The sequence below is a fragment of the Eurytemora carolleeae genome, unplaced genomic scaffold (genome assembly GCF_000591075.1).
Source record: "Eurytemora carolleeae unplaced genomic scaffold, Eaff_2.0 scaffold344, whole genome shotgun sequence".
Classification (NCBI taxonomy): domain Eukaryota; kingdom Metazoa; phylum Arthropoda; class Copepoda; order Calanoida; family Temoridae; genus Eurytemora; species Eurytemora carolleeae.
This window is the reverse complement of record NW_019396248.1, coordinates 6774-32414: the sequence shown is the minus strand read 5'-3', so window position 1 is coordinate 32414 and position 25641 is coordinate 6774. Positions and strand designations below refer to the sequence as shown.

At 31.1% G+C, this 25641-nt stretch overlaps 1 protein-coding gene across 3 annotated transcripts; it reads right to left on the bottom strand.

The window, feature by feature from the left end:
* Nucleotides 1-13: 13 nt before the first annotated feature.
* Nucleotides 14-25088, bottom strand: LOC111699329 (calcium-activated potassium channel slowpoke). 3 transcript variants are annotated; one of them, XM_023469975.1, is made up of 11 exons: nt 24983-25088; nt 21790-21892; nt 18411-18442; nt 18251-18287; nt 15187-15249; nt 10005-10079; nt 9572-9618; nt 7756-7900; nt 7332-7688; nt 5298-5388; nt 14-78 (listed from the first exon to the last, which is right to left on the bottom strand). In XM_023469975.1, the coding sequence occupies exons 1-9, from the start codon at nt 25013-25015 to the stop codon at nt 7618-7620; spliced, it is 606 nt and encodes a 201-aa protein (XP_023325743.1). In that variant the 5' UTR covers nt 25016-25088; the 3' UTR covers nt 14-78; nt 5298-5388; nt 7332-7617. The 3 variants fall into 3 exon arrangements, with proteins under 3 accessions (XP_023325743.1, XP_023325742.1, XP_023325741.1); XM_023469974.1 differs by lacking the exon at nt 14-78 and adding an exon at nt 93-179; XM_023469973.1 differs by lacking the exon at nt 14-78 and adding an exon at nt 196-281.
* Between the last annotated feature and the right edge of the window lie 553 nt (nt 25089-25641).

Sequence of the window (25641 nt, the reverse complement as noted above, 5' to 3'; positions counted from 1 at the left end):
AAACAGGTCTCCTGTATTCTCTAGTAGATAAAACAACCCAGCAAACCAGAGTAATACACCCAGCATATTAGATACAAGCTAAACATATATATATATTCATGATACCAGTCTCCTCTATTCTCTAGTAGATAAAACAACCTAGCAAACCAGAGCAATACACCCAGCATATTAGATACAAGCTAAACATATATATATATATTCATTAAACAGGTCTCCTGTATTCTCTAGTAGATAAAACAACCCAGCAAACCAGAGTAATACACCCAGCATATTAGATACAACTAGAAATTCAAAACGGAACACTTTTAAGTTTTTTAAAAATTCAATTGTTTATTAAGTATGAATTTGAAACCAATGTTTATGATTGTGATTATTTTCAGTTGTGATTTCTCCACAAAAAGGACTTGTACATTTCTAAAGCAGGAAAACAAAGAAATTATTATAATCAAATACATTTAAACTTAGTAAAACGACAATATCTTCCACATTATTGATAAGAAAGATGTTTCAAGGGTACCGTTGTGAATAGTAAATTGTCATCTTCATATTGGGGTTCACTTGAAATTATGCTCACACTCAAGTTATGGGTGAGCCTTAATTTCAGGAGAAATATGTTTGATTCACATTAGCACTCTTCAATTCTTTATCTGCTCAATAATGAGGAATATGTTTGATTCACATTAGCACTCTTCAATTCTTTATCTGCTCAATAATGAGAAATATGTTTGATTCACATTAGCACTCTTCAATTCTTTATCTGCTCAATAATGATTAGGAATATGATTCTTAGCTTTAAAGTGATCAATTTTTTCACAACATATCTCATTTGTTTCTTTAGCAAGAAATCCGCAAGTAACTTTAGCAGAGAACCCAATATTGGATTTCTGATTTATTCTGCATCAGTCAAAGCTTTAACGGATATTGTTGTGAATTTGACATGACGCTCTTTAAATGAAAGGCTCGTGAAATTACGTCTACAGTGCCTTTAATTCAATTAAAAAAAATATTATTTCAAAATTTAATATTTCAGTTTTAAATTTGAAAGCGTAAACGTTCTAATATTATGCTTTCTTCTGTATACGTGGCTTATGATTATATTGTAACGTAAACCTTCCTTTTGACACATGATATTTAAATGAAAATTATTTTTGTGCGAAACATCTGATCTTTTCACTGAATACAAAAAAGAAGAAACAAACAATCCACAACGAATTTTGTTTAAGGGGGGTCAAGGGGGGGGGGTTGGCCACTTTTTGTCAATTATGGAATTTTGAGCCCGTTTCAGAGATAATATTTCGCCAATATTATTTTAATCTTGTTCAGAATGTTCCCAGTAAAAACATTATATAGATAGTAGATACATTTATACAGATATTTTGAGATGACTCCGATACATAAAAATAGAAAAATGTTGCGTCAAAAAAGAAAGATATATAAACAGAAATATTGAGATGAATTCGAAAAAACATAGAACAAAAAAAATACTACGACGGGCTGCCGTAGTATATTTGAATTTCCGAGCCGGGTCAACCTTTCCGGTCCCGGTTTGTACTGTACCAAGCTCTGGACAGGACTAGCCGGTGCAACAAGGTTGACGCGGTCAGACTTTATGCTTCATATAGGCTGAATTTACTTTTACTAAAGAGGCAGAGGTGTGTACTACATACAAGCAATACTGAACTTCATTTTTCGAAGCAAATAGTTTTCTAGTTGATGTATAATAAAGCTCTTCACTCATATATATATATATGCTAGCTATAGTTTGCCATACGGCTGGACCAAATTATCTGATATTTTTTGAGGGAACCCATGGGTAGTCTGAGAGTAAGTCTAAGAAAATTTTAAATTCTATTTTTCAAAAATCTATTTTTTCTTTATTGGACTATTTAAAGTCAAAATTTTAGTTTGAAAATCGTCTTTCTATTCCAGAGTTTTATGGTTATCACTTTATCATTGACACTACATGGCTTAAATTATATTTATTTGAAAGTGACATGGAACCAAACATTCCAACTGGTCATTGCTAATTGCTAGAACGTATTTATAGTGAGGTCCAATAAATAATTTTTTGTTTTGTTTTAAATATCAAAAATGCCAATTTAAGCTATTAATAACAACTTTTTAAATTCCTTTCGTTGAATTTGTTCTTTCGTTTATACTCTTGCAAATTAAGATTCAATCATGTTTGTTGACTATATTTTCTATTTATTTAAGAAACGTATGTTCATTTCGCGGAATATTTCCCAGTTCTCTGTTGTTTATAAATACATTACAATCATATCTACACTGTAGCAAATTATAAAAAAGTATGCATTTTCTAAAGACCGGGTCAACTTTGAAGTGAACTCCTTGGCATTCCTACTCATTCACTTTCTCTTTCATGTTAGCCCTATAGATATGTTATTCAATCCTATAAAAAGTGTATTTGTTAGTAAAATCCTGATAGCTAACTTGAGCACTTTGGATTGCGATGATTAAGCAACATAATCTATTTTACTATGTTATCGAAACCTACTTTTATTTTTCCCAACAATTTACAATTAAAAAAAGTTGAGAATAATGTGTTGTTCATTTCCATGCATTATAAATACCTAAGAGCAGACCATAATATATCAAGCATAGTCCATAATTTATTCAATATGGTCCAAACCGTATAAAAAGATATATGAAAACCTACTTCTATTTTCACACGTTTAAGAGAACGCCATAAATTGTGTGTGCTTTCCGGCACCCTACATTTTTTAAGTTTATAAAAATTGATTTTATTCTTTCTATCCGAGTTTTTAAACTTTTGATTACAATACATCATTATGAAGATATTTTTTTATTCTTTTGTAAAAAAAAAGACTAATCGAAATATGTTTTTTTAAGGGAGTGTTCGTGAAACATGAGAGGGGGTATAGGCTTACGGCAAAAAATTATCAATGTGATCGCTACAAATCTTACTTATATCTGTTGTGTCAATAAGGACAAAATTGTTGAAAACGACTCATACTGAAGAACGTAGCGTCCATACAAAGTCAGAAAGTTGCAACATTCTTCTAGCTCGGATAGTAAACAAATCAATTTAATTCCTTACACATCATCCAGATATTACAACCTGTCATCATCGATCATTTTTCGGTACTTTAGTATAAAGTTAATATTTCGTAATTTTTTTTTTATTTGTTTCATGCATGATGTACTTTAAGCAACGATTTTGTTTGTCGCTAGGTCACAGGTGTCGTTACAGTCTATGCCACGTCGAATTCCAGAAGCATTGAGAACAGAGGCACCTAGTGGCTAAAAAAAGTCCTTCAAAGTATATTGTTTATCATATGAAACGAGTAAGAACTATTATGAAATATCATCTATTTACTAATGCATCGAAAAATTCGTTCTTCATCTTTAAGCTTAATATTTCGCAATTTTTTTTGTAAGTATTGATTTGAGATACCAAATTTTTTTTTGGCAAAATCTAGCAGTTAATGTATACATAGATGAAATTTATATGCATTCTTATCAGAACATAAATTCAAACTAATGTTAAATTTACAACAAATATGTATGCTCTCTTCTTAAGAATTAGAATAAACCAAATTTTTTCAGACAATTAAACAAGATAAACAATATTCTAAACAAAATAAAACACCTTACTTAAATAGATAAAAAATTCTTAAAAATAAAATCACTTCTTAAAAATATTCTTTGGGGAATTAACTTTACAGTACTGAAACTTGACATAACCTATTTTATAGTATTTTAAACTGATATCTGCAATGTTTTCTGCTTTCTGTTTCATATTTCTCAGTTTTTATCAGCATGACTCGAATTTGGTTGATGAAAGAATTTGCTTCAATGAAAATGCAAAAAAAGGTTTTTTTGAAAACTTTGGAACATTCTTTTTCTGGACTTTTTTGTTTTCCTTATTTACCACTTTTTATTATATAATTAAACTATGTTAGAGTATTGTGGACTTTTATGCAAAGATGAGAATCCTTGACTTACAAAGGTACCCTTAGAAGCTTTGTCACATCAAGTATGAATTAGATATCAATTTTTATGATTTTGAAAACTGATTATTTTCAATTGTGGTTTCTCTACAAAAGTCACTGCAGAAAAAAAACTATCAATAAGAATTAAACAATGAAAACCTAGAAAAATGAAAAGTTCTTCCACGTTATTGATTGCGGAAAGGTTTCAATGGTACTGTTGTGAATCGGGCATTGTCATCATTGCAAGAAGCATTTGAAATTACGCTCACAGTCCCTTTAAAAACTATTTTGATATTTTAGTGCAGTGTAAGTTGTGTGTATTTCTTCTGGTTGTATGAAATAACTCTGTATCAACAAGTTCGAACTTCTAACGGCAGTTTGTTTTACAAGGATTAGGAACATATTATGACCAGCAAACACAAGTTTTCATGTTCTATATTTTTAAGAAGAATCATGCATTTAATTTTACATATTTGAAAGTTATTTAAAAAAATTGGTAAGTATAAACATTAAACATGCATCATATGATGCATATCAATAATATTAGTAAAAAATTAGAACACAGTATTATAGCGTTGTACTTTTTGCAATCCTTTCAAAACTTTTCTTGCAATATTTCAATTTCAATATTTAAAATGGGATGGTTTTAAAATTGGTCTATGAAAAATCTGAACATAATACATGATCCTTTCCCCAACTCTTAGGTTTAAACTTAAAGATACTGTAAGTATGATAGGAAGTGACCCTCTATGCAAAAATAGGAATGCTCGATTTACATCAGTACCCTTGAAATCTTAATCTGAAATATGGAAAAAAGTTTTGTACTAATAATTTCTCCATTTTTAAGGGTAAGAAATGCGCAAGTCACTTTTATATAGAAATTTCAAATGTAAATAAGCAATAAACAGTTAAAATCAACAAAAACATTGCTATCTAATTCATACTTGATCAGACAGAGCTTTCAAGGGTACCTTTGGAAATAGGACATTGCCATCTTTGCAGGGTTACTTTTAATTTCTTGCTAATCCACTCTTTTTTTGGATTAAGTACATAACAATAAAAAACCGGGTTTTCAAAATTAGAGAGTCCCCTCCGTTTCTATATATTAGTCTTAAATGACGCGCAAAATTTCAAATTATCGGCTTCTGTAAAATTTTATACACTTTTCAGTACTTAAGATTAGGTTAGTCTCGAGATTAAGAAAAAGAGAGGATCAAGCATTGATCTCGATAACCACCATTCTAAAGTTCCTAGCTCAGTACATTTAAGTTTGAAATAAGATTTTTTCCACAAATTTTTTTTCCCTTTTCCCACTTGTCCAACCTGCGATAGCCGAATTGAGCTTGAGTTAGAGAGAAGCCGTAGATAGACAAGAACATTTGGGAGCAGGGTCAGCACCAGACAACGCATAAACCTGGACAACATTTATACATTTTTTATATTTTTGGGATTAAATTCTTGATGTGAATCAGGCATGGAAGTCACTTCAAATTTTGCTTACAGTCCCTTTTGTTATGATAAAACGTGCCAGTTTTAAGTCAACTATATAGCTGCCCATTCTGAGCATGGCATGACCCAAAAACATGTAAAATTTAACTACAGACATAATCAGAAAAACCCGGAATTAATTGACAGATAATCAGGCGACATTACTAATATTCATATATATATATCTGGCAGTTTTGAATGCTCAGAAAAGGCAGACCACATTTTGGAAATGGAAGGACTATGGAAATTTGTGATTATCATTTCATCAATCATATTTTTAAAATTAGATTGTTAAATCGTCTGATTTATTGTAATTTAATTCCTGGTCTTTCTCATTAGGACTGTATAGTAGTAGAATTTAAAAGTTAAAAATCTAAGGCCTAGCTAGGTATGGTTGTGACAAATAATTAAGTCCTTTTTATTTTTATATTCAATTGTAAATCAAAAATTGTTGTGCATGGATATGAGTTTTATAAAATGACAAGATATGATTTATTTTGAGAATATCCCTCTTCTTGTACTTTATAAACTTAAGTATTCAGCTCATGAAGTTGGAAAACCAGGATTTATGGCTGGTTTCCGGCAGAAGGTAGTTGGACATCAACCATGGATTACACAGATAGAAATATTGAAAATTATTAGGCACAAAAACACGAGGGCATAAATTGCGCCCCCTTTTTTTGATGGATTAATCTGCAAGAATGTTTTCTTAGTCGATTAAAATAAGAATATTTTCGCGGATTTCTAACATGTGAAAAAAATATTTGGGTCATTCTCCGCAATTATTGATTCAGACGTTTTCACGTCTTTTAACCAAATGTATATAAATATATTTACCTTTCTTGTCCTGACTATATGTAATTTGTGATTACAACATTAGAACCTCATGCTTACAATACAGAACACTTGGCTTAACTCAATTTTCATGATGTTAAACAGAAATGTTAAGTACAATGTCAACCTCTCGTCAAGAAAAGTAAAAAGGTTTTATTTTATCTTCTAAGGTAGTTAAATGCACTCTTTTTCGTTCTTCAGCTTAAAAAACTTAGAGAAAAATAGTTTCCTATTAAACTCTCTAGAACAGTATAAATTATGCACACCAGAGCTGGGAATTTTTGTGCTGATTACCCAGCTAAGCCTAGGCTTTGCAATGACCTCAAATTTACGTTCTTTTCAGATTTCAACCGAACTCGATATCCAACATTGACAAAATTAAAAGCTAACTGTCTTATTTTATGGATAGGGTGGGGGATTGATCTGTGTTTGAAAAAATTAAAAACTGTAAATAACTTTTTTATTAATTAAGATTTAAAATGTATTTATTTTTAAAGCCCTTCAAAATGGGATGTTATAAAATGTGTCAAATATGAATTCTTGCCAAAATTAAAATAAGTGATTTTCAACATTTTTTGGCGTTATCTTTAAATTTTAGCCTTCCTTGCACGTCATACCTATTAAAGTTAGTGGTCTTACTTGTGTTCAACAAGATTGCCTTGAGTGTTGGGCTAGGCCATATACATAAGACAAAAAAAACAATCGGGATAAGTGAAATCATGGAATTCTTAACATAGGAATTAAAGACTTAGTCACAAGATCAAACATTAAAGTTTTGCCTCTAGTTTTGACAAAGACAAATATTTTTTTTTCAACTTTGCTGAAAACAAGGTAGAAATATATAAAATCAAAAGAACCAACTTAGTTCTTAAAATGCTGATTCCAGCTGAAAACGAAAGACAATAAAAACTCTTAATTTTGAAAAACAAAATTATGTGAAAATTAATTTGGTGGTAAAGTATATACCTGATTCCTATCCATGTTCTACACATCCATACATATGCTATAGTAGAGGAGGTATAGTCAAGTACATACCTGAGTCCTATCCATGTTCTACCCATCCATATAGATGCTAGTAGAGGAGGTATAGTCAAGTACATACCTGAGTCCTATCCATGTTCTACCCATCCATATAGATGCTAGTAGAGGTGGTATAGTTAATTTTATACCTGAGTCCTATCTATGTTCTACCCATCCATATAGATGCTAGTAGAGGAGGTATAGTTAAGTATATACATGAGTTCTATCCATGTTCTACCCATCCATATAGATGCTAGTAGAGGAGGTATAGTTAAGTATATACCTAAGTCCTATCCATATTCTACCCATCCATATAGATGCTAGTAGAGGTGGTATAGTTAAATATATACCTGAGTCCTATCCATGTTCTACCCATCCATATAGATGCTAGTAGAGGAGGTATAGTAAAGTATATACCTGAGTCCTATCCATGTTCTACCCATCCATATAGATGCTAGTAGAGGAGGTATAGTAAAGTAGTCTACTATAGTAACCATCTCTAGGAGGAAAGATAGAATTGTTGAAGATGCAAGGAGCCGAAGTAAATGATGAAGGATGAAGATTACACTCAGAGCAAAGTCTATCTGTAAAACATACATTGTTTTTGCTTCTTTTTTCAAAAGTAAAAAAGAGATTTATCGTATAAGCTTATCACGATTGGGGGAGGGGTTACCCACTCTGTATTTTTTCTAAATAACTTAAAAACGACTGACAATGTAACGCTAAATTTTTTTCACTTTTCAAACTTCATAGTTGTGAACAAAATTTACTTTTTTATGCATAGGGGAGGGTGGAGAATAGTCAAAGGACGGGTCAGTGTTTAAAAAAAACTAGGGACATGTATCACACTCACCTATCTCAACTCTAAAGGCAAAACCAAAAGGGGGTTGGAAAACATCCCCCCCCCGCAATCTTTATTAGTAAAAAATTGGGTTAAAGACATAGCCTGAACAAATTTTAACTGCAACAAATTTTGTATGATTTTGCTTTTTAACGTGTCAACTATTTCTTTTAGTTTCAAAAATATTTTTAAATTTTAAAATGATCAACATATTTTTGAAAAACATGACAAGCTCAAATATAAAATCACCGAATTCCCTATAAAGAATTTTTTAAAAAGAAAAACAAATTATGTAGGCAACAGATAAGATACAATTATAAATATTTAAAAATCGGAAAGAATATTTACCATTCTGTATTGAAAGTTTAAACAAGTATAGTTTCTGTTTTAAAATTGTTTTATTAAAAATTTATTTAAGTGTATTTCTTGTCAGTTTTTAAAGTTGATCAATTTATTCTCTTTTTGCTCGAAATATAAAATAGTTTTGCATTTTGATAAAAAGGGGAAATTGTGTTACAAATGTTACCACATGGTAAAAATATGAATATAATATTCAAAGACTTTTTTACATTTCAAATGTGATGCATAAATCATTTTCCTTTTAAAGCATGTCTTCCGTATTCCATTAAATCATTTCAAATGGTAAAATGGAACTTTTCCATTTAGAAGTCTACAAGAAATATTGCTGAGAAAACCAATTCACTTTTTTTATTGTGTATAAAAAAGGAAATATGCATGAAATTCGAATTTGAACCGGACCAAATTCGAATTTGACCATTATGTAGGCCGAATCGGGTTAAACTGTGATGGCTTGGGAATTATTACGCCCAATAAAATAAAAAAAAAAATTTTTTAAATATATTTCTTAAACTAGAAATTCAAGGCTCTTTGCTTTCTTTTCCTAGGCTTTTAGGCTTCTATTTAAATTGTGAACATGTTATTTTTGTTTACATTTTAAAACAAAGAAGAAAAAAATGTTGCGGATTTAAAAAAAAATTCGCGGATTTTCAAGAATTAAAATTTTTTTTTTACAAAATTAAAAACCTTTAAAACACATTTCTAAAAATTTTTTATCATTCCTAAACCTTCCCTGTGGTCACGTGATGTCCCACAAAAACAGACAAGCCAAATTTATATAAAGATGGAAATTTTAAAAAATCTCTCTTTAAAGTTAATGCATTTGAATTAATCAAACATATTTTAATCGATCAGAAAGTTAAGAAAAGTAAGATAAAAACATGTTTTCGAAGTAATGTTAATATTTAGTTTGAATTGAAAAAATCTATCAAGATAATATAAATATAAAAATTATGTTTGGCTTGTCAAAAAAAATTTCTAAGACTTGCGAACCAACCTAATTTGAGTTGATGGAGAACTAATGATAGAAGTTTCTAATAGTTATAAATACTTGAACCTGAAGTGTAATTGAATCCACCCAAGTTATGCATTCTTCCATCAAGCCTGAAATATATAAAGAAAAAGTAAGAAAAAAGAGTTAAATTTAAGATTTTTATTCGACCCCTTTTTCGTTCTTAATTCTGTTAAAAAAAAATTATCCCAAGAACTTTTTGAAAAAGAATGCAATTAACACAGGTAGGAAATTTTTTGTACCTACATTGTCGATATTATATGACACTTGATATCGATATCCAATGTGGACACTTTAAGATTTGAGGATAAAGTATTAACTTATCACTGCAGGTTATGACAATGACCGCGAAATATGAAATAGGAGATATATAGATTCGTAGGTCTTCAAGATATTTCATCTTGATCAAAAGTTTCACAACACTAAAAAACGAAAAAAGCATGGATTTAAGTCATTTTATTATCTCTAAAAATATTACCTGATGATGTGTCAATCATATAAACAATAACTGCACAAACATTGCAGGCGTAAATAAAGACGACTAACAGTCTTCCTGAAAACAGATAAAATTAGTTGCGGCATTGAACGTATACGGTAAATACTTTGTACTATCTATCATAATCATGTGCCATGCTAACACTTGAACAAAGGAACAATCAGTCTTATACGTCCATTCAGTTTCGGTATTGAACGAACTTAATAATTCTGTTGTTCTGCCAATCAATTTTAAAACCAAACTGTAAACCTATCAGATCAGTCATGAAAAGACTTTAAATTATTATATAAACAAAATAAAAGTATTTTAATATTAATAATTTGTATTTTTTTCTTTCATTCTTATTAATACAGTGCAGGTCAACGATTATATCAATACAACAAAGACAACTTCTAATAATAATAATTTGATCCTTAATAAGCATTTTTCAGAATACAAGTTTACAAAGTGAAGTTGTTAATCAACAACTTCTCTTAAATGTTCAAGTGTTTCTGCTGTTTGCAAGCTTGGTAGAAATCAAAATTGAAATGGAAAGTCTTCTTTGAATAATTTTACCATCTTTTTCACCTAAACTATGATATTAAAACATGCTTCATTATAACTCTAATCTACTTTTGAAAACTCAAACATTTAGCACAGAAGCACTCGGCGTTCAAAAAACCCATCTTCATAAAGATAGGAAATATTGATCGTAAACAATTTTATCTACGCATTCTGCAAAAAGTGTTTATTGATTTTTTTTGTAAAATGCCTAGTGTGCTCTCATAGCAGTATGGTACATTTTCAAATATGCACATTAAAAACGCACCATAAAAGTCTGTTTGTTCTGTAAAATTTATTTTAAATATTCCTTATTGATCTTTAAACAAAGTTTTATGAAATCTGCTTTAAAAGCATCGCTGAAAACTCCGGTCCATTTGAAGTACTAGACTGAAAATATACAGTACATAGTCCCATGGGTAATCCCGATTGAGTGGGGTTTGGACAAAGGATCTGCCCATAAGAAGCACAGACTTAGAACTTTTCAACCTGATTTTGAAAACCTTTGATATTTCAAACTTAAATTATTTGATCAAACAGAATATTTCATAGTTTGAAATATGTAATGTCTACGACAGAATTAGGGATTATTAAATCAGAGTTTATTATAAAAAAAAACAATTCCTTTTCACTTTATAATCCTAGAAAGTTTTGTTTATATATCAATCTATCTTCTGTATGGAAGACACCAATAGGATTTCTTCTTACAGTGTGCACAAATAAAAATACATTAAAAAAATACACCGTGCTTTTCAAAGTACACACCTACACTCAAGGTTATCGATTTTTTCTCTCTTTTTATAAAATCAAGAGTTTTTGCCTTATTTTAATTACGACGCAATCCCAAACCATAATCGCAAACGATATTTAGCAATTCAAAAATTCCAAATTTTTTACTCAAAGTAAAAAAGTGTTCAAAACATGCTTGATACATGATTTAGATTTTCAGATTGGCAATTTAATTTTAATTAAAAAGTTAAAAAATCAAGAGATTATAATTGTAAAAAATCAAGACATTAGAGTTAAAAATCAAGAGATTAGAGTTAAAAATCAAGAGATTAGAGTAAAAATCAAGAGATTAGAGTAAAAAATCAAGAGATTTGAGTTAAAAATCAAGAGATTAGAGTTAAAAATCAAGAGATTAGAGTTAAAAATCAAGAGATTAAAGTAAAAAATCAAGAGATTAGAGTTAAAAATCAATCACCCCCTGCAGCCCACACCTCCTAATCCAAGTTTCTTTTCTTTCCCTCCTATTCTTTCATCATTCATTTCTTTGTACTGTCCGCCACGTTTCCCTTCTCCTACTTTCCCTCCTTGCTCTGCATCTCCTTCCCCTTCTTCTCCCTCCTCTCCCCCTTACACAGGTAATTGGGTAAACTCCACAGAGTAGAGAATATTAAAAAGATGAAAGTTACAAGTTTTTGTCGGACTTTAAGTGACCCTCCATGCAAACACCCTAATGCCCGATGTACAACGCTGTCCTTGAAAGCGTTGTCTGGTTAGGTATGCATTAGATTTAGATATCAGTGTATTTGATGTTTTAAAATGCTAAATTTCATTTGCAGGTTCTCTGCGAAAGTTACTTGCGCATTTCTTGCGTGAAAGAAGCACGGACAAATTCACAGAAAAAAAAAACAGTTTTTGAGTGTGAAAAACGACGTTATCTTACACACTTCTGGTCAGATGAAGATGTTTAGGGTACCGTTGTTAATCGAGCATTGTCATCTTTGCATCAAGATTCACTTACAATGTATCCTTCCTTGGTTCAAAACATTTTAAAGCAGAAGTTTAGATGGCGGTTTTACATCATTTTTTTCACCAATATTTCACTCTCTATAATATTCTTTATTCTGTGGTAAACTCATGTCATTACGAAGGGGATACACAAAAAAATCCCGTGAACTGTAAGATTGAACTAACTATTTATAACACTATTATTTTGGTTCGCAGTGTTAACAAATTTTTGGACAGAAATTTGTTTTTTTTTTTTATCGAGAAGGTTCAAGCCTTTTTAGAGGGACAAGATAAAATCTAAAAAAAACCTTCGAGATATAGCGAAAATTTAAGTCCAAAAACTTTATAATACGTCGTGCCAAAAGAATAGTTTATAAATAACTTTATGAAACGTTTGTGTACTTACTACTTATTTCAATGGCTATTTCTAAATAAGAATTGAGACAAAAAAGTCAAATTACAAATTTGATTTCAATTTTATTTTCATTTCAATTGGAAAAAAAATATTTTGCAATTATCCTACAGTTTTTGGAAAAAATCCGGTAACCAATCAAAACTTTAAAGCACACGTGCTTTAATGTACAGCTAATTTAACTTTATAGCACGATGATTACTTTATAGCAAGTTAATTATGAAATTCACAATGAAGTGAGGAAGAATGATAAAATACACAATAGTTTCATAAAACTTTTTATGTTCAATTAATTTAATATACAATATTTAAAGGGAATGTCATTATGATTTCAAGTGACCCCGGATCCATGTTCAATTTTCAACGTTGCCCTTTAAACAGTTATGTAATAATTATTGTGAGATATAGTAGTTTTGGTTAGCATGCAAATAAACATATAAAGATTTTTATGTATTTTCATGACAAATATTAATTTTGTAGAAAAAAAGACGAGATATCTCTATCACATTTGATCAGGCAAAGGTTTGTAGCAGACAACCCTTTAAAAATAAATGGCCACTCTCTTGAAATTACCATAACTGTCTCTTTAATGTTAAAGTTTTGTTATTAATTTTCTCAAAATTCGTCTGCTGCTTATTTTTAATAAAATAGTTTAGTTTTTGTGTAGGGTTTTGCCGCATTATGTTTCATAAATATATTCTTCTTCTTACAGGCATCAGACGAAATTTATTCGCAATCTGTTCTTAATACTTTTTGTGAAGATGGAATTCAGATTTCGGCACAAAACTTTACATTATATTTTCGCAAAACAATCGTTATTATAAAAATTCCAATGCATATAATTTATCTGTTTCTAAGGTCGACTTTAGCAATTGCTCGAGCCATTTTTCAAAAATTAAATTTAGTTCAAAATAATTACTTAATTGTGGATTTCATGATCAGTACAACAATAAAAAAAACATTTCTAAATAATTTTGACTTTCAAAAATTAATTTTTAATGCATTGATTTCATTTTTCAAAATAGAAATTAGATGAAAACCAGTGTTATTAAATACCTTGAGCCTTTACATGTATTTAATGGGTCTTGTGACGTAATTTCAAGTAAGAACAGCGGTTTCTCAATTAAAACGGTACCAATAGTAGCAATAAAGAAAACTACCTCCATTGATCTTTCTTGTATCTTCCATTTAATGTGGTTTTAACCAATTTTTCCTTATTTCTGTATTCCAGTGATTCATGTTTTAAGTAAACATATATGTGGCTTTTTAAATTGGGTCGAATTCTGTAAAACATGTATTTCATGAGCTTTCTGTTCATCAATTAATGTATACTAACATAAGTAATGTTTATAATTATAGTATTACACGACATTCCTGTAATATTTACCTACCAATCAATAACGTTGATATCGTTAAAATGTTCGCAAATTATTAGTACTTACACTTGAACAAGGTAGAATTGTCAGTGGAGTGCAAATCTAGTTACGTTGAATTTTATAAAAGCGTACAAATGTACAAGTTGATCTGTGAGAACTGCATATCTTTTTCCGTTTTTCACATGGAATCGTTTTAATCGGGAAGATTTTTGTAATTTTGTATAAGTTCTACCAGTTTTACTTCTTAAATCTTTCATGTTTTTTCACCAAAAACTTTAAATTGTCAAACGTAAATAATGCTTAAAAAGGACATGTACAGCTTTACCTGGTCTGAAGTCTACACTGTATATATTGATAAAAAGCTACATGTACAATTATTTCAAGTATAGCATGTACATGTTGTTCTTTGTCCGGAAACATATACCTTGGATATATACGGAAATGTATATTGTACAACCCTGTTTAGTTCAGGGCAAACCTCATGCTTTTCTTTTCCCGGAAATATACCTTGAATATTCACGGACATTTACTCCTCTATTTAGTTTAGCGTGAACCTGCTGACCGGAAATATAACTTGGATATACACGGACATTTACTCCTCTATTTAGTTCAGCGTGAATCTGCTGACCGGAAATATACCTTAGATATATATATGCGAACAAACTCTCTTATATTTAGTTCATCGTGTTATACCTGTTGTGGTTTGTCCATAAATATACCTTGACTATTCACGGACATTTACTCCTCTATTTAGTTTAGCGTGAACCTGCTGACCGGAAATATACCTTGGATATACACGGACATTTACTCCTCTATTCAGTTCAGCGTGAACCTGCTGACCGGAAATATACCTTGGATATACACGGACATTTGCTCCTCTATTTAGTTCAGCGAGAACCTGTTTACCGGAAATATACCTTGAATATTCACGGACATTTACTCCGCTATTTAATTTAGCGTGAACCTGCTGACCGGAAATATACCTTGGATATACACGGACATTTACTCCTCTATTTAGTTCAGCGAGAACCTGCTGACCGGAAATATACCTCGGATATATGCGTACATACTCTCTTCTATTCCGTTGAGTGTGCAGTTATACCTGTTGTGGTCTGCCCGGAAATAAGACTGGTCGCCCATTCTCGTACTTCCGACCGGAAGGAACCTTGATTAATAAAACAAGATTTATACAGGGTTATCCGCAATTGGTAAGACTTCAGGAACGACTGACTGTTTATAATTGATAATTCTTTAGTTCCTAAAGTCTAATCCATTATAAACTGACTGTTTACAATTAATGAGACTTCAGGAACGACTGACTGTGTATAATTGATAAGACTTCAGGAACGACTGACTGTGTATAATTGATAAGACTTCAGAAACGACCGACTGTTTGCAATTAATGAGACTTGAGGAACGACTGACTGTGTATAATTGATAAGACTTCAGGAACGACTGACTGTTTGCAATTAATGAGACTTCAGAAACAACTGACTGTTTGCAATTAATGAGACTTCAGAAATTACTGACTGTATACAGAAAGACTAATGTTTAAAATTGTTTCTTTCTGTTACCCTTCAACTGTAAACTAGTTTCTATCATTGCCAGATCATTTATGTACATTTAAAAAAACTACAATAGTCCAAATTCAACCTTCAGAGTGTTAAAATTAACATTTTCAGGTCGTCATTAAAGCCTTATCCTTAGAAAGTAACCCTGTATAGGAATATTTTATTACAGGGGGGAAATATTTAATTTCATAATTTGGCCAAAACCTGACATTGAGTGCCAGGTTTGGAACACAAATTTTCAAGCTTTCTGCTTTTCAAAAAAAGTTCACTATTAATTATAATTACCTTCAAACTTGTATATAAAATATATTTTGGTTAATAGAAATGTCTGGAATAATGAAAACCAGAAATATTAGATTTATTTGCTGTTTTTTATCAACTAAGTGGAAACAAGCATTGCACAACAAAACTCTTTTGAATAATCTAAATAAACCTTTTTACTCATAAATAAGTTAAATCAAACAAAGAATATACAGTGAACAAAACATATACATATATATGTGTAGTTATAGTAATATATTTTGATAATGACCCTTTTTATAAAGTAATGCATTAATATTCGAATGTCACATTAATCAGGTTAAGTTTTTCTAGACTACACGGTTACACACAAAGAATCAGACGTATATGACGACATTTAGAACAATTCATAAAGTAAGCTTTAATTTAAATTGTCTGCTTTATATTTTATGTAACAATCTAAAATGCCCGGCGTTGCCCGTGAAATAAAAAAATCTTAGCAAATAAAAAAACATCTTGAAAAAAAATCAGCAAATTTGGTCCAGAAGTTTGGCACATGTATGAGGGAAGAGATTTAATTCAATGACATGATTAGAAAATGATCTTAACAGATAGAAAAGAATTTACTGGTTTCTAACATATCATTATTTACAGGTCCCCTGTAGTTTTGCATGAGCATGTCATGTTAGATTTTATATTAGAATTCACCATAAATTACATAGATAGGACCTGATATGTCATGTTAGATTTTATATTAGTGTCCACCATAAATTACACAGATAGGACCTGATATGTCATGTTAGATTTAATATTAGAATCCACCATAAATTACATAGATAGGAAATTATATGTCATGTTAGATTTTATATTAGTATCCACCATAAATTACTTAGATAGGATCTGATATGTCATGTTAGATTTTATATTAGAATCCACCATAAATTACATAGATAGGACCTGATATGTCATGTTAGATTTTATATTAGTATCCACCATAAATTACACAGATAGGACATGATATGTGATGTTAGATTTTATATTAGTATCCACCACAAATTACACAGATAGGACATGATATGTCATGTTAGATTTTATATTAGTATCCACCACAAATTACACAGATAGGACATGAAATTTCCCAGAAGTTAGAAACAAATTAGTTCTCAAAATGTTCTGCATTCATTTAACTTAATGGACCGAACTAAATGAATGCCAAGAAGTAGTTACATTGTGTATAGGGTTTCCATTCGCAAAACTTTTGCGCAATTTTTGCGGAACGAAACGCAAAATTTTTCTTTCTTTGCGCATCAGTTTTGCGCGAAAAAACAACAATTTGCGCAATCATTCGCAAAAGTCATTTCGCGCAAAATTGCCCTTTACCGTTTTTGCGAAACTCAAGTTTTGCGCAATTCTGCAACTAGAGTTTTGCGCAATTCCGCAATTTCGTGAAAATCAAACGGTTGGTGACGGTGTGTGTTTCTTAGAATTCAATTCTTCCAGAGCTGGAAGGTTTTGTACCAAAATCCGAAACAGATTGTCCAGTAAAAGTCTCGACAATTTTAGTTTTGGACATGCATATTTCCTAAAAGTGGATTCTTCAGGCATTGGTTACTTTCTTGCATTATTTTATATGAGATTAAAAAGATTTCAGAAATTTGATTTAAAAAATTTAAGAATATAATTCATACTTGATTAGGCAAAGCTTTTAAGGGTCACTTGAAATTATTTAATAGGATTAAAACATTGCCAAGTTTCACACTCTCTAATTTAAACTTTTTGTAACTGGAAGTAACCAATGGAGTGTAGTATAATAGTTATCATACTCGTATGTTAATATTTTTTTATGCATGGAATAAATCTTCAGTTGTTTAATTCTAAGCTTAGAATATCAATTTTTGACAATTTGCCTAAATAGTTACATTTTGTGTAAAACTTGCGGTTTTGCGCAAATTGCGCAAAAAATTGCCCAAAACTAAAATTCCGTTTCATGCGCAACTTTCGCAAAAAATATTTCCGGTTTTGCGCAAATTGCGCAAAAAAAATAGCGCAAAACTCATTGCGTTTCATGCGCAAAAATAGCACAAAAGTTCGAAAAAAAAAAATTTGCGCGAAAATAGCGCAAATTTTGCGCAAAAGATTTAGCCATTTCGTGGAAACCCTAATTGTGTATAGATTGCTAAACCACTTCTCTTTTGTGCCGGGGCAAACTGAAGCTAGAAGTGGTTCAGCTTAGTTTATGTAGTTCAACTATGTCTTGCAGTTCTTTAAATATAGCCTAAGAAAACTTAATCATTTTTTGGATTAAGGTTTTTTCAAAAAAGGAAAATTTCTGTGAAATTATGAAAGGTAACTTACTCCCAGCTATAGGCTCTATATTGGACTCAGCTTTGACCTGCAATATTAAAACAATTATTTCACACATTTTTCTTCGTTCTATGAATTTAAAAGAACAAATTTTAATATGATTTGAATAGATAAAGATATTTTCATAAAGAAATTAATTGTTATGGCATACCTCTGTTGGTTTGCACAACTTTTTGCAGAGTGCTGAAAAATAGAAATAAAATTAATTTTTATTTATTATTTATCATAGATAACATAAAGACAACATAGACAACAAAGATAGCAGTCAAAATATAGACAAAATAGACAACAATGACATGATAAAGAATTTTGACAACATGAAAACATCGACAGCATAGACATTATACAACAAGAGAACATAGAGAAAATTAACATTACAGTCAACGTAGACAATAAAGAAAACATAGACAACATCGACAAAATAAATCATTTAGACAACAAAGAAAAAAAAAGACTACAAAGAAAATGCAGACCATAACCAACATAAGCAACATAAAAATACATAAACAACATAATCAACATAAACAACATAAACAACATAAACAACATAAACAGCATAAACAACATAAACAACATAAACAACATAAACAACATAAACAACATAAACAACATGAAAAACAGACCATGCAAAAACAAAAGAACATAACATAGACAACAAAGACAGAAGAGACAACATGGACAAAAGTGACAATATGGACAAAAGAGGCAACACGGACAACAGAGACAACACGGACAAAAGAGACAACACGGACAAAAGAGACAACACGGATAAAAGAGACAATACGGACAAAAGAGACAATACGGACAAAAGAGACAACACGAACAAAGAAGAGAAAACGAGCAACAGAAACAATATAAATTAGAACGAACCAGAAGGTAGGGGGTGGGGGTAGTATGGTTTGTATACTGTGTATAGCAATTTCTTTGTTGAGTTTAAAAACATTAATTGAATTGTATTATTCAAATTTTATTCAATGATGTATAATTATGCTTTTCCTGCACTGTCCTTTCATTTAAACACTATTCGAGATATGTACTTATACACTCTACAACTAAACATATAATAATCAAAAACAAACAATATTAATAGTTGAATAGAGCTAATGGGCGTGGAAGTTTTAGCGTTTTGATATAACCTTAAAAAAGAAACGTCTAAAAATGTAAAAAACGAAAAATAAAATTACTCAAAACTTAACCATTTTCAACTATAGATTAATTCATTTTAGATGAAAATATAAACATTTGCAACCAAAGATTAATCGTTTTTAACCAAAAATATAACCTAGCTGTTTTTACTGAAACTTCAACCATATCTCTTTTTTTTGGGCAGCCGTAGTACATTTCAATTTCCGAGCCGGGTCAACCTTTCCGGTCCCAGTTTGTACTGTACCTAGCTCTATGGACAGGACTATAGTGCAACAAGGTTGACGCGGTCAGACTTCTTTGCTTCATTTTATTTTATTTTATCGTAAATTGCTTATTTTAATTCATTCTAAGGAACAATTGTGTTTTTTTTAATTTCATAAAACTAAGAGTTTCCAGAATTTGAAAGGAAACGGGAAAAATGAAAAAGTTTAACTTCAAGAATTTTTATCGTATATAATGCGGGATGCACTACCGAATTTTAACGCTTAAAGCACCTCCTCTTGATTAAAATATATGTCAGAAAAATTGCATTTTTTTTACTTTTGTTTGCCGATGTAAATTGAAAACCAAAATTGTTTGAACAGTTCTAAGCATATATTTGTATTACTGAGTGTATTGTGTTTTCTATTTTTTTCTACTTTTTTATTTCATATTTGTGTTGCTATCAGTGACCTTTAAACACCTATATATGTTAGAACCAAAGAAAATAAAAATCTAAAATTCTAATTTTCTAGAATACTTTTATTGATGTAAAACTTTCTTTTTTTTCAAATCATGACTTTTTAATTCAGTAAAATTCATGGTTTGAAATGTGCAAATTCAAACCCAAAAATCCACGAAATACAATTTTAAAAAAATGGCTGCTTGAAGAGCAACGGTTCAGAGATAAAAATGTTACTAAAAAAACTATTATTACCACTGCAAAACAAATCCAAAAAGTAACTGAACACTCGCCAAACACTAAATTTATAATCCCTGTAGCTTGGTCTACGTGGCTCCAGGTTGCAAAGAAATTTAGTTTTGTAAACGGGACAAGTCTTGAGGTAGATAGGTCCTTTGTTCTTGAAAATGTAAGAAAAAAGAAAATGTTTAGAAATTTTCTTTTCCCCATTATTCTATCCAGGAACAGGAAAGTGCAGTTCTCTTAACCCTAAACAGGCGGGAGGGGGGGGAGAGGAGGGGGGAGTGCGTATCTCTAATTTTTTCCTTGGTACTCTAATTTTTGACACTATCACTATGTTTTTTTTTAGACTTTAGGGAAAAGTAATTTAAAGGTTTTTTTGTAAACATTTGTTTTGATGCACATGGTAGGGTAAAACATGGCGGTAAAGCGTCTGGTTGGTGTTCAAAAAAAATCTAAAATAGTAAGACCTATTTTGTGACTGAAGCTATAGATTTAAAAACTACATTAAAGAACTATACGTTAAGGGCTTTTTCTATGAGAGGCTTTATATGGATTCAAACCCCCAGCCTTTATAGGGTTAAACATATTTCCATAAATTTAAATAAATTTCCCGGACCATGAAGTTAAAAGTAGAAATAATGATTTGAAAACTTTATATTTCAAATGTAAACTTTAATTACTAAGGGTCCTACCTCTGGTTTCGAATAAGTTAATTAAAGGGATTGCTTTCCTTATTTTATTTACTATGATTTTAGGGCGCTTCGCGCCCATCCTCTATATTGACTTTAATTGTGGCTCTATTTGTGAGCTTCTTTTCTTAGTACAGTTTGTAAAACAATAAAAAAAGTTAGCAGATTTCATTTTTTCTCCCGCATTTTTTAAAATTTTACAAAAATCAAAAGCTTTCGTAATTCTGAGCATTCATAAACCTTCCTAGGGGTCCCACACCAAATTTGGGCCCGATCGGTTTAGACGTTTATTGGATACAAAGAGATACCCAGGCAAGCAAAGTATGTTTAGATACAACATTTTGCAATCTTACAATCTTGGGGGAGTTAATAAAAAAAAACATAAAACTTCAAATTTTTAGGAACCTTTAAAACTGTACCTTAGGGTCTATTGATATTTTTAGTAAGAAATAAACGCTTTTCTTTACGCTAGATTCTTTTATAGATTTAATAATAATTTTTATTCTTACGTCATATAATGATAAATTCCGTTGCAGTGATAACCAGACAAGTCTGTAATAAGAAGACGACTTTTAAAATCAATTTAAAGCTTTAAAAAGTTCAATGAGCATGAGACACAACAATGTGGAGTGTAAACAGACCCATTACACTAAATTAATGATTAAGTGAGACCTTTTGCTTTGTAACAACATCAAATAGAATTATATATTGCCATAATGTCGTCTTCCTATTCCCTTGCTCTCTAAATATCACTTTATAAATACATGTTCATTTCCTTGACTATATTTTACCTGATAGGAGTGTGAAAAAAACCACAATGATTAGAAGACCAAAGTATGATGAGCAGCTGATTAATAAGAAAATCCATGCCTTTCTTTCCTCCTGACAGCTCTCCTACAAGTATATATATATATGTATATATTATGAAAATACAAAAATAAAAGAAAAACTAAATTTTAAGAGATTTTTTATCCCTAGGACATGATTGGGTTGTTAAGATCAAATCTCGGAATTTTTCTGTTGCGAAAGTTTTTGTTTTGTTTTGGTTTTCTATTGATACATCAGGGGTTGTAATCTGGCAGCACATTCATCCATCCATGCTTCATTCATGTTGAGAAGAGGGTGCCTAGGGGCTTCAGGCCTAAGAATAATAGAGTGCAGGTATTATGATATAATGGAATGAAGCCCGGGTGCCTTACAGACAGGAAACATCACACACATTGCTCCCAATTATTTGTAAGCCCGGATTGGATACCTCCAGGTGCACCTTTCTTCTCTTCATCATCATTCACTTAAATAAATCCACTAAAAGCTTCTTTCTTGTTGAGTAGAACGCACGCACCCTTTCGCTGCGAGAGCTGTCCTCCTTATATCCGCCAGGTGGTCATAACTAGTTAACCAGATGTCGGCTTCAGATGTTTTTGAAACCACAGGTTTGTGGGAGAGTACGGGAATCCCCGTGAACACCAGTCTGGACACCAATCCAGTTCCTAGCTGTGGACAAGTGTGCTTAACTTTAGTGAGCTAACGAGAACTGGTATCACACACTTCCCATCCCATCCCGCAAAAACAAATTTCTAAAGAGAAAGAACAAAGAAGTAATCCTAATAAAATGTGAATGTAAAGTCAGGGCCAAGTTACTGGAATACTCTTTAGCTGGAATAGTGGAATAGTATCTTTACATATAACGTATGATATAAAAATAAAATGCGTTATAACTACACCAAATCCACTGAAAGGAAATTGTATTGTTCATCTTCTTAGAAAACAAATTTAACAAAAAACTCTCAATGCAAATGCAAGGACATAAATTTTGACCAATTGGTTCATTTTTGAGGGCTTGTAGAGTCTCCTGAGTCGATCAATTAATTTTTTTAGTACAAAAAAATATATAAATATATAGATACTCTACTGAAATCTGTTGACGAAACAGATGCTTATGCTGTTCTTGATGAACTTCTTCTATCTGATTATCAGAAGATTTGGGAATCATGTTGATAATGATCATTTTAAATTAGCATAGCACTAACTTTCCACTTTTCCACTAGAAACTGGCCATTTTTAGTTTGTCACTATAAAATATTTTGTTCTCACTATGCATGAGTTGGTCTATGTCTACGACAGAGCATGTTTTTTTTGCCAAATGCTAATTATGCTTTGTGAATGATAAACCCTTTTATCCAGAAAAGTATGTTTGGGTCAAAGGTGAAAATTTTTGTGTTCAGTATTCTCAATCTTGAACGATTGATCTCGATATCTAATGTGGGCATTTTTAATTAAGTTAGATGACCCATGTTTGATCTCTTCATTTTAGTAATTCATGCTTATTACGATCTTTACGTGACGCCGAAAGATAGGATTTTTTTAATGACAGTTTGGGCGATCCTTAATTTCNCCATAAATTTAGTTTTGTTTGAGTTTGGTCTGTCAGCTCTATATTAGAACAAGATGCCATTAATTTAGTTTTGTTTGCGTTTGGTCTGTCAGCTCTATATTAGAACAAGATGCCATTAATTTAGTTTTGTTTGCGTTTGGTCTGTTAGCTCTATATTAGAACAAGATGCCATTAATTTAGTTTTGTTTGAGCTTGGTCTGTCAGCTCTATATTGGAACAAGATGCCATAAATTTAGTTTTGTTTGAGTTTGGTCTGTTAGCTTTATATTAGAACAAGATGCCATTAATTTAGTTTTGTTTGAGCTTGATCTGTTAGCTCTATATTGGAACAAGATGCCATTAATTTAGTTTTGTTTGAGTTTGGTCTGTCAGCTCTATATTGAAACAATATGTCATAAATTTAGTTTTGTTTGCGTTTGGTCTGTCAGCTCTTCATTGGAACAAGATGCCATAAATTTAGTTTTGTTTGGGTTTGGTCTGTTAGCTCTTCATTGGAACAAGATGCCATAAATTTAGTTTTGTCGAATAAACCCTTTCAAATTTTTTGTTTTACAATTGGAACTCATTTAAATTATTTTAAATTACATTCTAATATTTAAGTATATCACTAAAACTGAACACTGAATTAATTCTAATTGGATAATGAGATAGATAGAAAGATAGATGTTACCGCCATACTATTTCAATTGGTTTAGAATAGACAACAAACACATGACTGAACCCTGATTGGATCAGGCGCTAATGGACTCGGCATACAGAAGTGTGACACTCAATTTAGGTATGGAATATCCAATGCACAACTGTACCCGTGAAATAGGCATCTGAGCCACAATGGGTCTCTGAACCACAATGGGTCTCTGAACCACAATGGGTATCTGAGCCACAATTGGTATCTGAACCACAATGGGTATCTGAGCCACAATGAATATCTGAACCACAATGGGTATCTGAGCCACAATGAATATCTGAACCACAATGGGTATCTAAAGCTATTTAGTGAAGTAGGGCATTTTTTACATATCCTCGTTTTTCCATCTGATCTATTTCCGGCTCCGAATATTCACTGTATATAACTCAAAACTTATTGGTCTGAGGTTGTTCAATTATTTTATTCACCCCACTATTTCAAAATAAAAAAAAATTAAATGCATAAATAAATGTAATAAAGTATGTAAGTATTATTAATAAATGTTTTTAATTTTAAATTATTTTCATTGTGTTCTGGGCATTTTACTGCCTAGAAACTTAAAACCAATAATATCCTCCACCTTGTGGTGAATCAGACATTGCCATCTATGTAGGGAGAGTTACTAAAATTACGCTTAAAGTCCTTTTACAGGTTCCATATTAAACCCCCTTGAACTCCTGATTCATCTCTATATCACTCTAGTATGCCGAGTCCATTAACGCCTGATCCAATCAGGGTTCAGCTATGTGTTTGTTGTCTTTTCTGAACCAATAGAAATAGTATGACGGTAACATCTATCTTTCTATTTGTCTCATTATCCAATCAGAGTTATGAATCCTTCAATCGGCGCTATCAGTAAATGAAAATATTTACTTCTACTGAAACTATAGTGATATCTGACCTGAGTCTTGGTATAGTTGTATGGACTGTGCATCCTGTTAAACTTAAAAACTATTCACAAATATATTTATTGAGATTCATCTTTCAATATTATCTTTCTGTCATATTTATCTGAAACAAAAAACATTAAATTAGGTTTAAATATACAAAAATACGAATCAAAAATAAGATAGACATGATTTCAATGTTAACGTAACATCCATGTGATTAATAATTGTTCATGAAATCTTTTAAAAGTGATTTAAGGAAGACGAAATGTAATACATGTACGTGTATTTTGTGTTGAAATACAACAATAGGTTTTACAAGTGGCTTGAAAATCCTCTTATTAAGGGAAAGGAATTGTGTCTTTGAAGCAAACTCTGATTTTCTAATCAGAGATGGAATTTAAAGAATTTGAGCCGCGGTTTAAATCTGCCAAAACCCGGTTTAAATTAAGCGCCGGCTTAAATTCTTAAAACATTTAATACAATTTTAAGTGGAACCAACCATATTTAAGCCGCGGCTTAAATTTAAACCGCCGCTAAAAAATTTTAAAATCAGCCACAGGTCGCTCTAATATTGGGATTCGAAAATTTAAGTTTCTGGCAAAAATCCAATTCCTTTGTCCGTGTTCAAGGAATAGTTAAATTCATAACTTGCATTCGGCTTTGTCGGTAA

Excerpts from the sequence above, each read along its gene's own strand:
- LOC111699329 (XM_023469975.1), bottom strand. The coding sequence starts at position 25,015 with ATGCACAGTCCATACAACTATACCAAGACTCAG. Across the intron at positions 18,443-21,789 it reads TTTTTTCACACTCCTATCAG|CACTCTGCAAAAAGTTGTGC; the intron begins GTAAAATATAGT and ends TCTATTTTTCAG. Across the intron at positions 18,288-18,410 it reads AGTTGTGCAAACCAACAGAG|GTCAAAGCTGAGTCCAATAT; the intron begins GTATGCCATAAC and ends TTAATATTGCAG.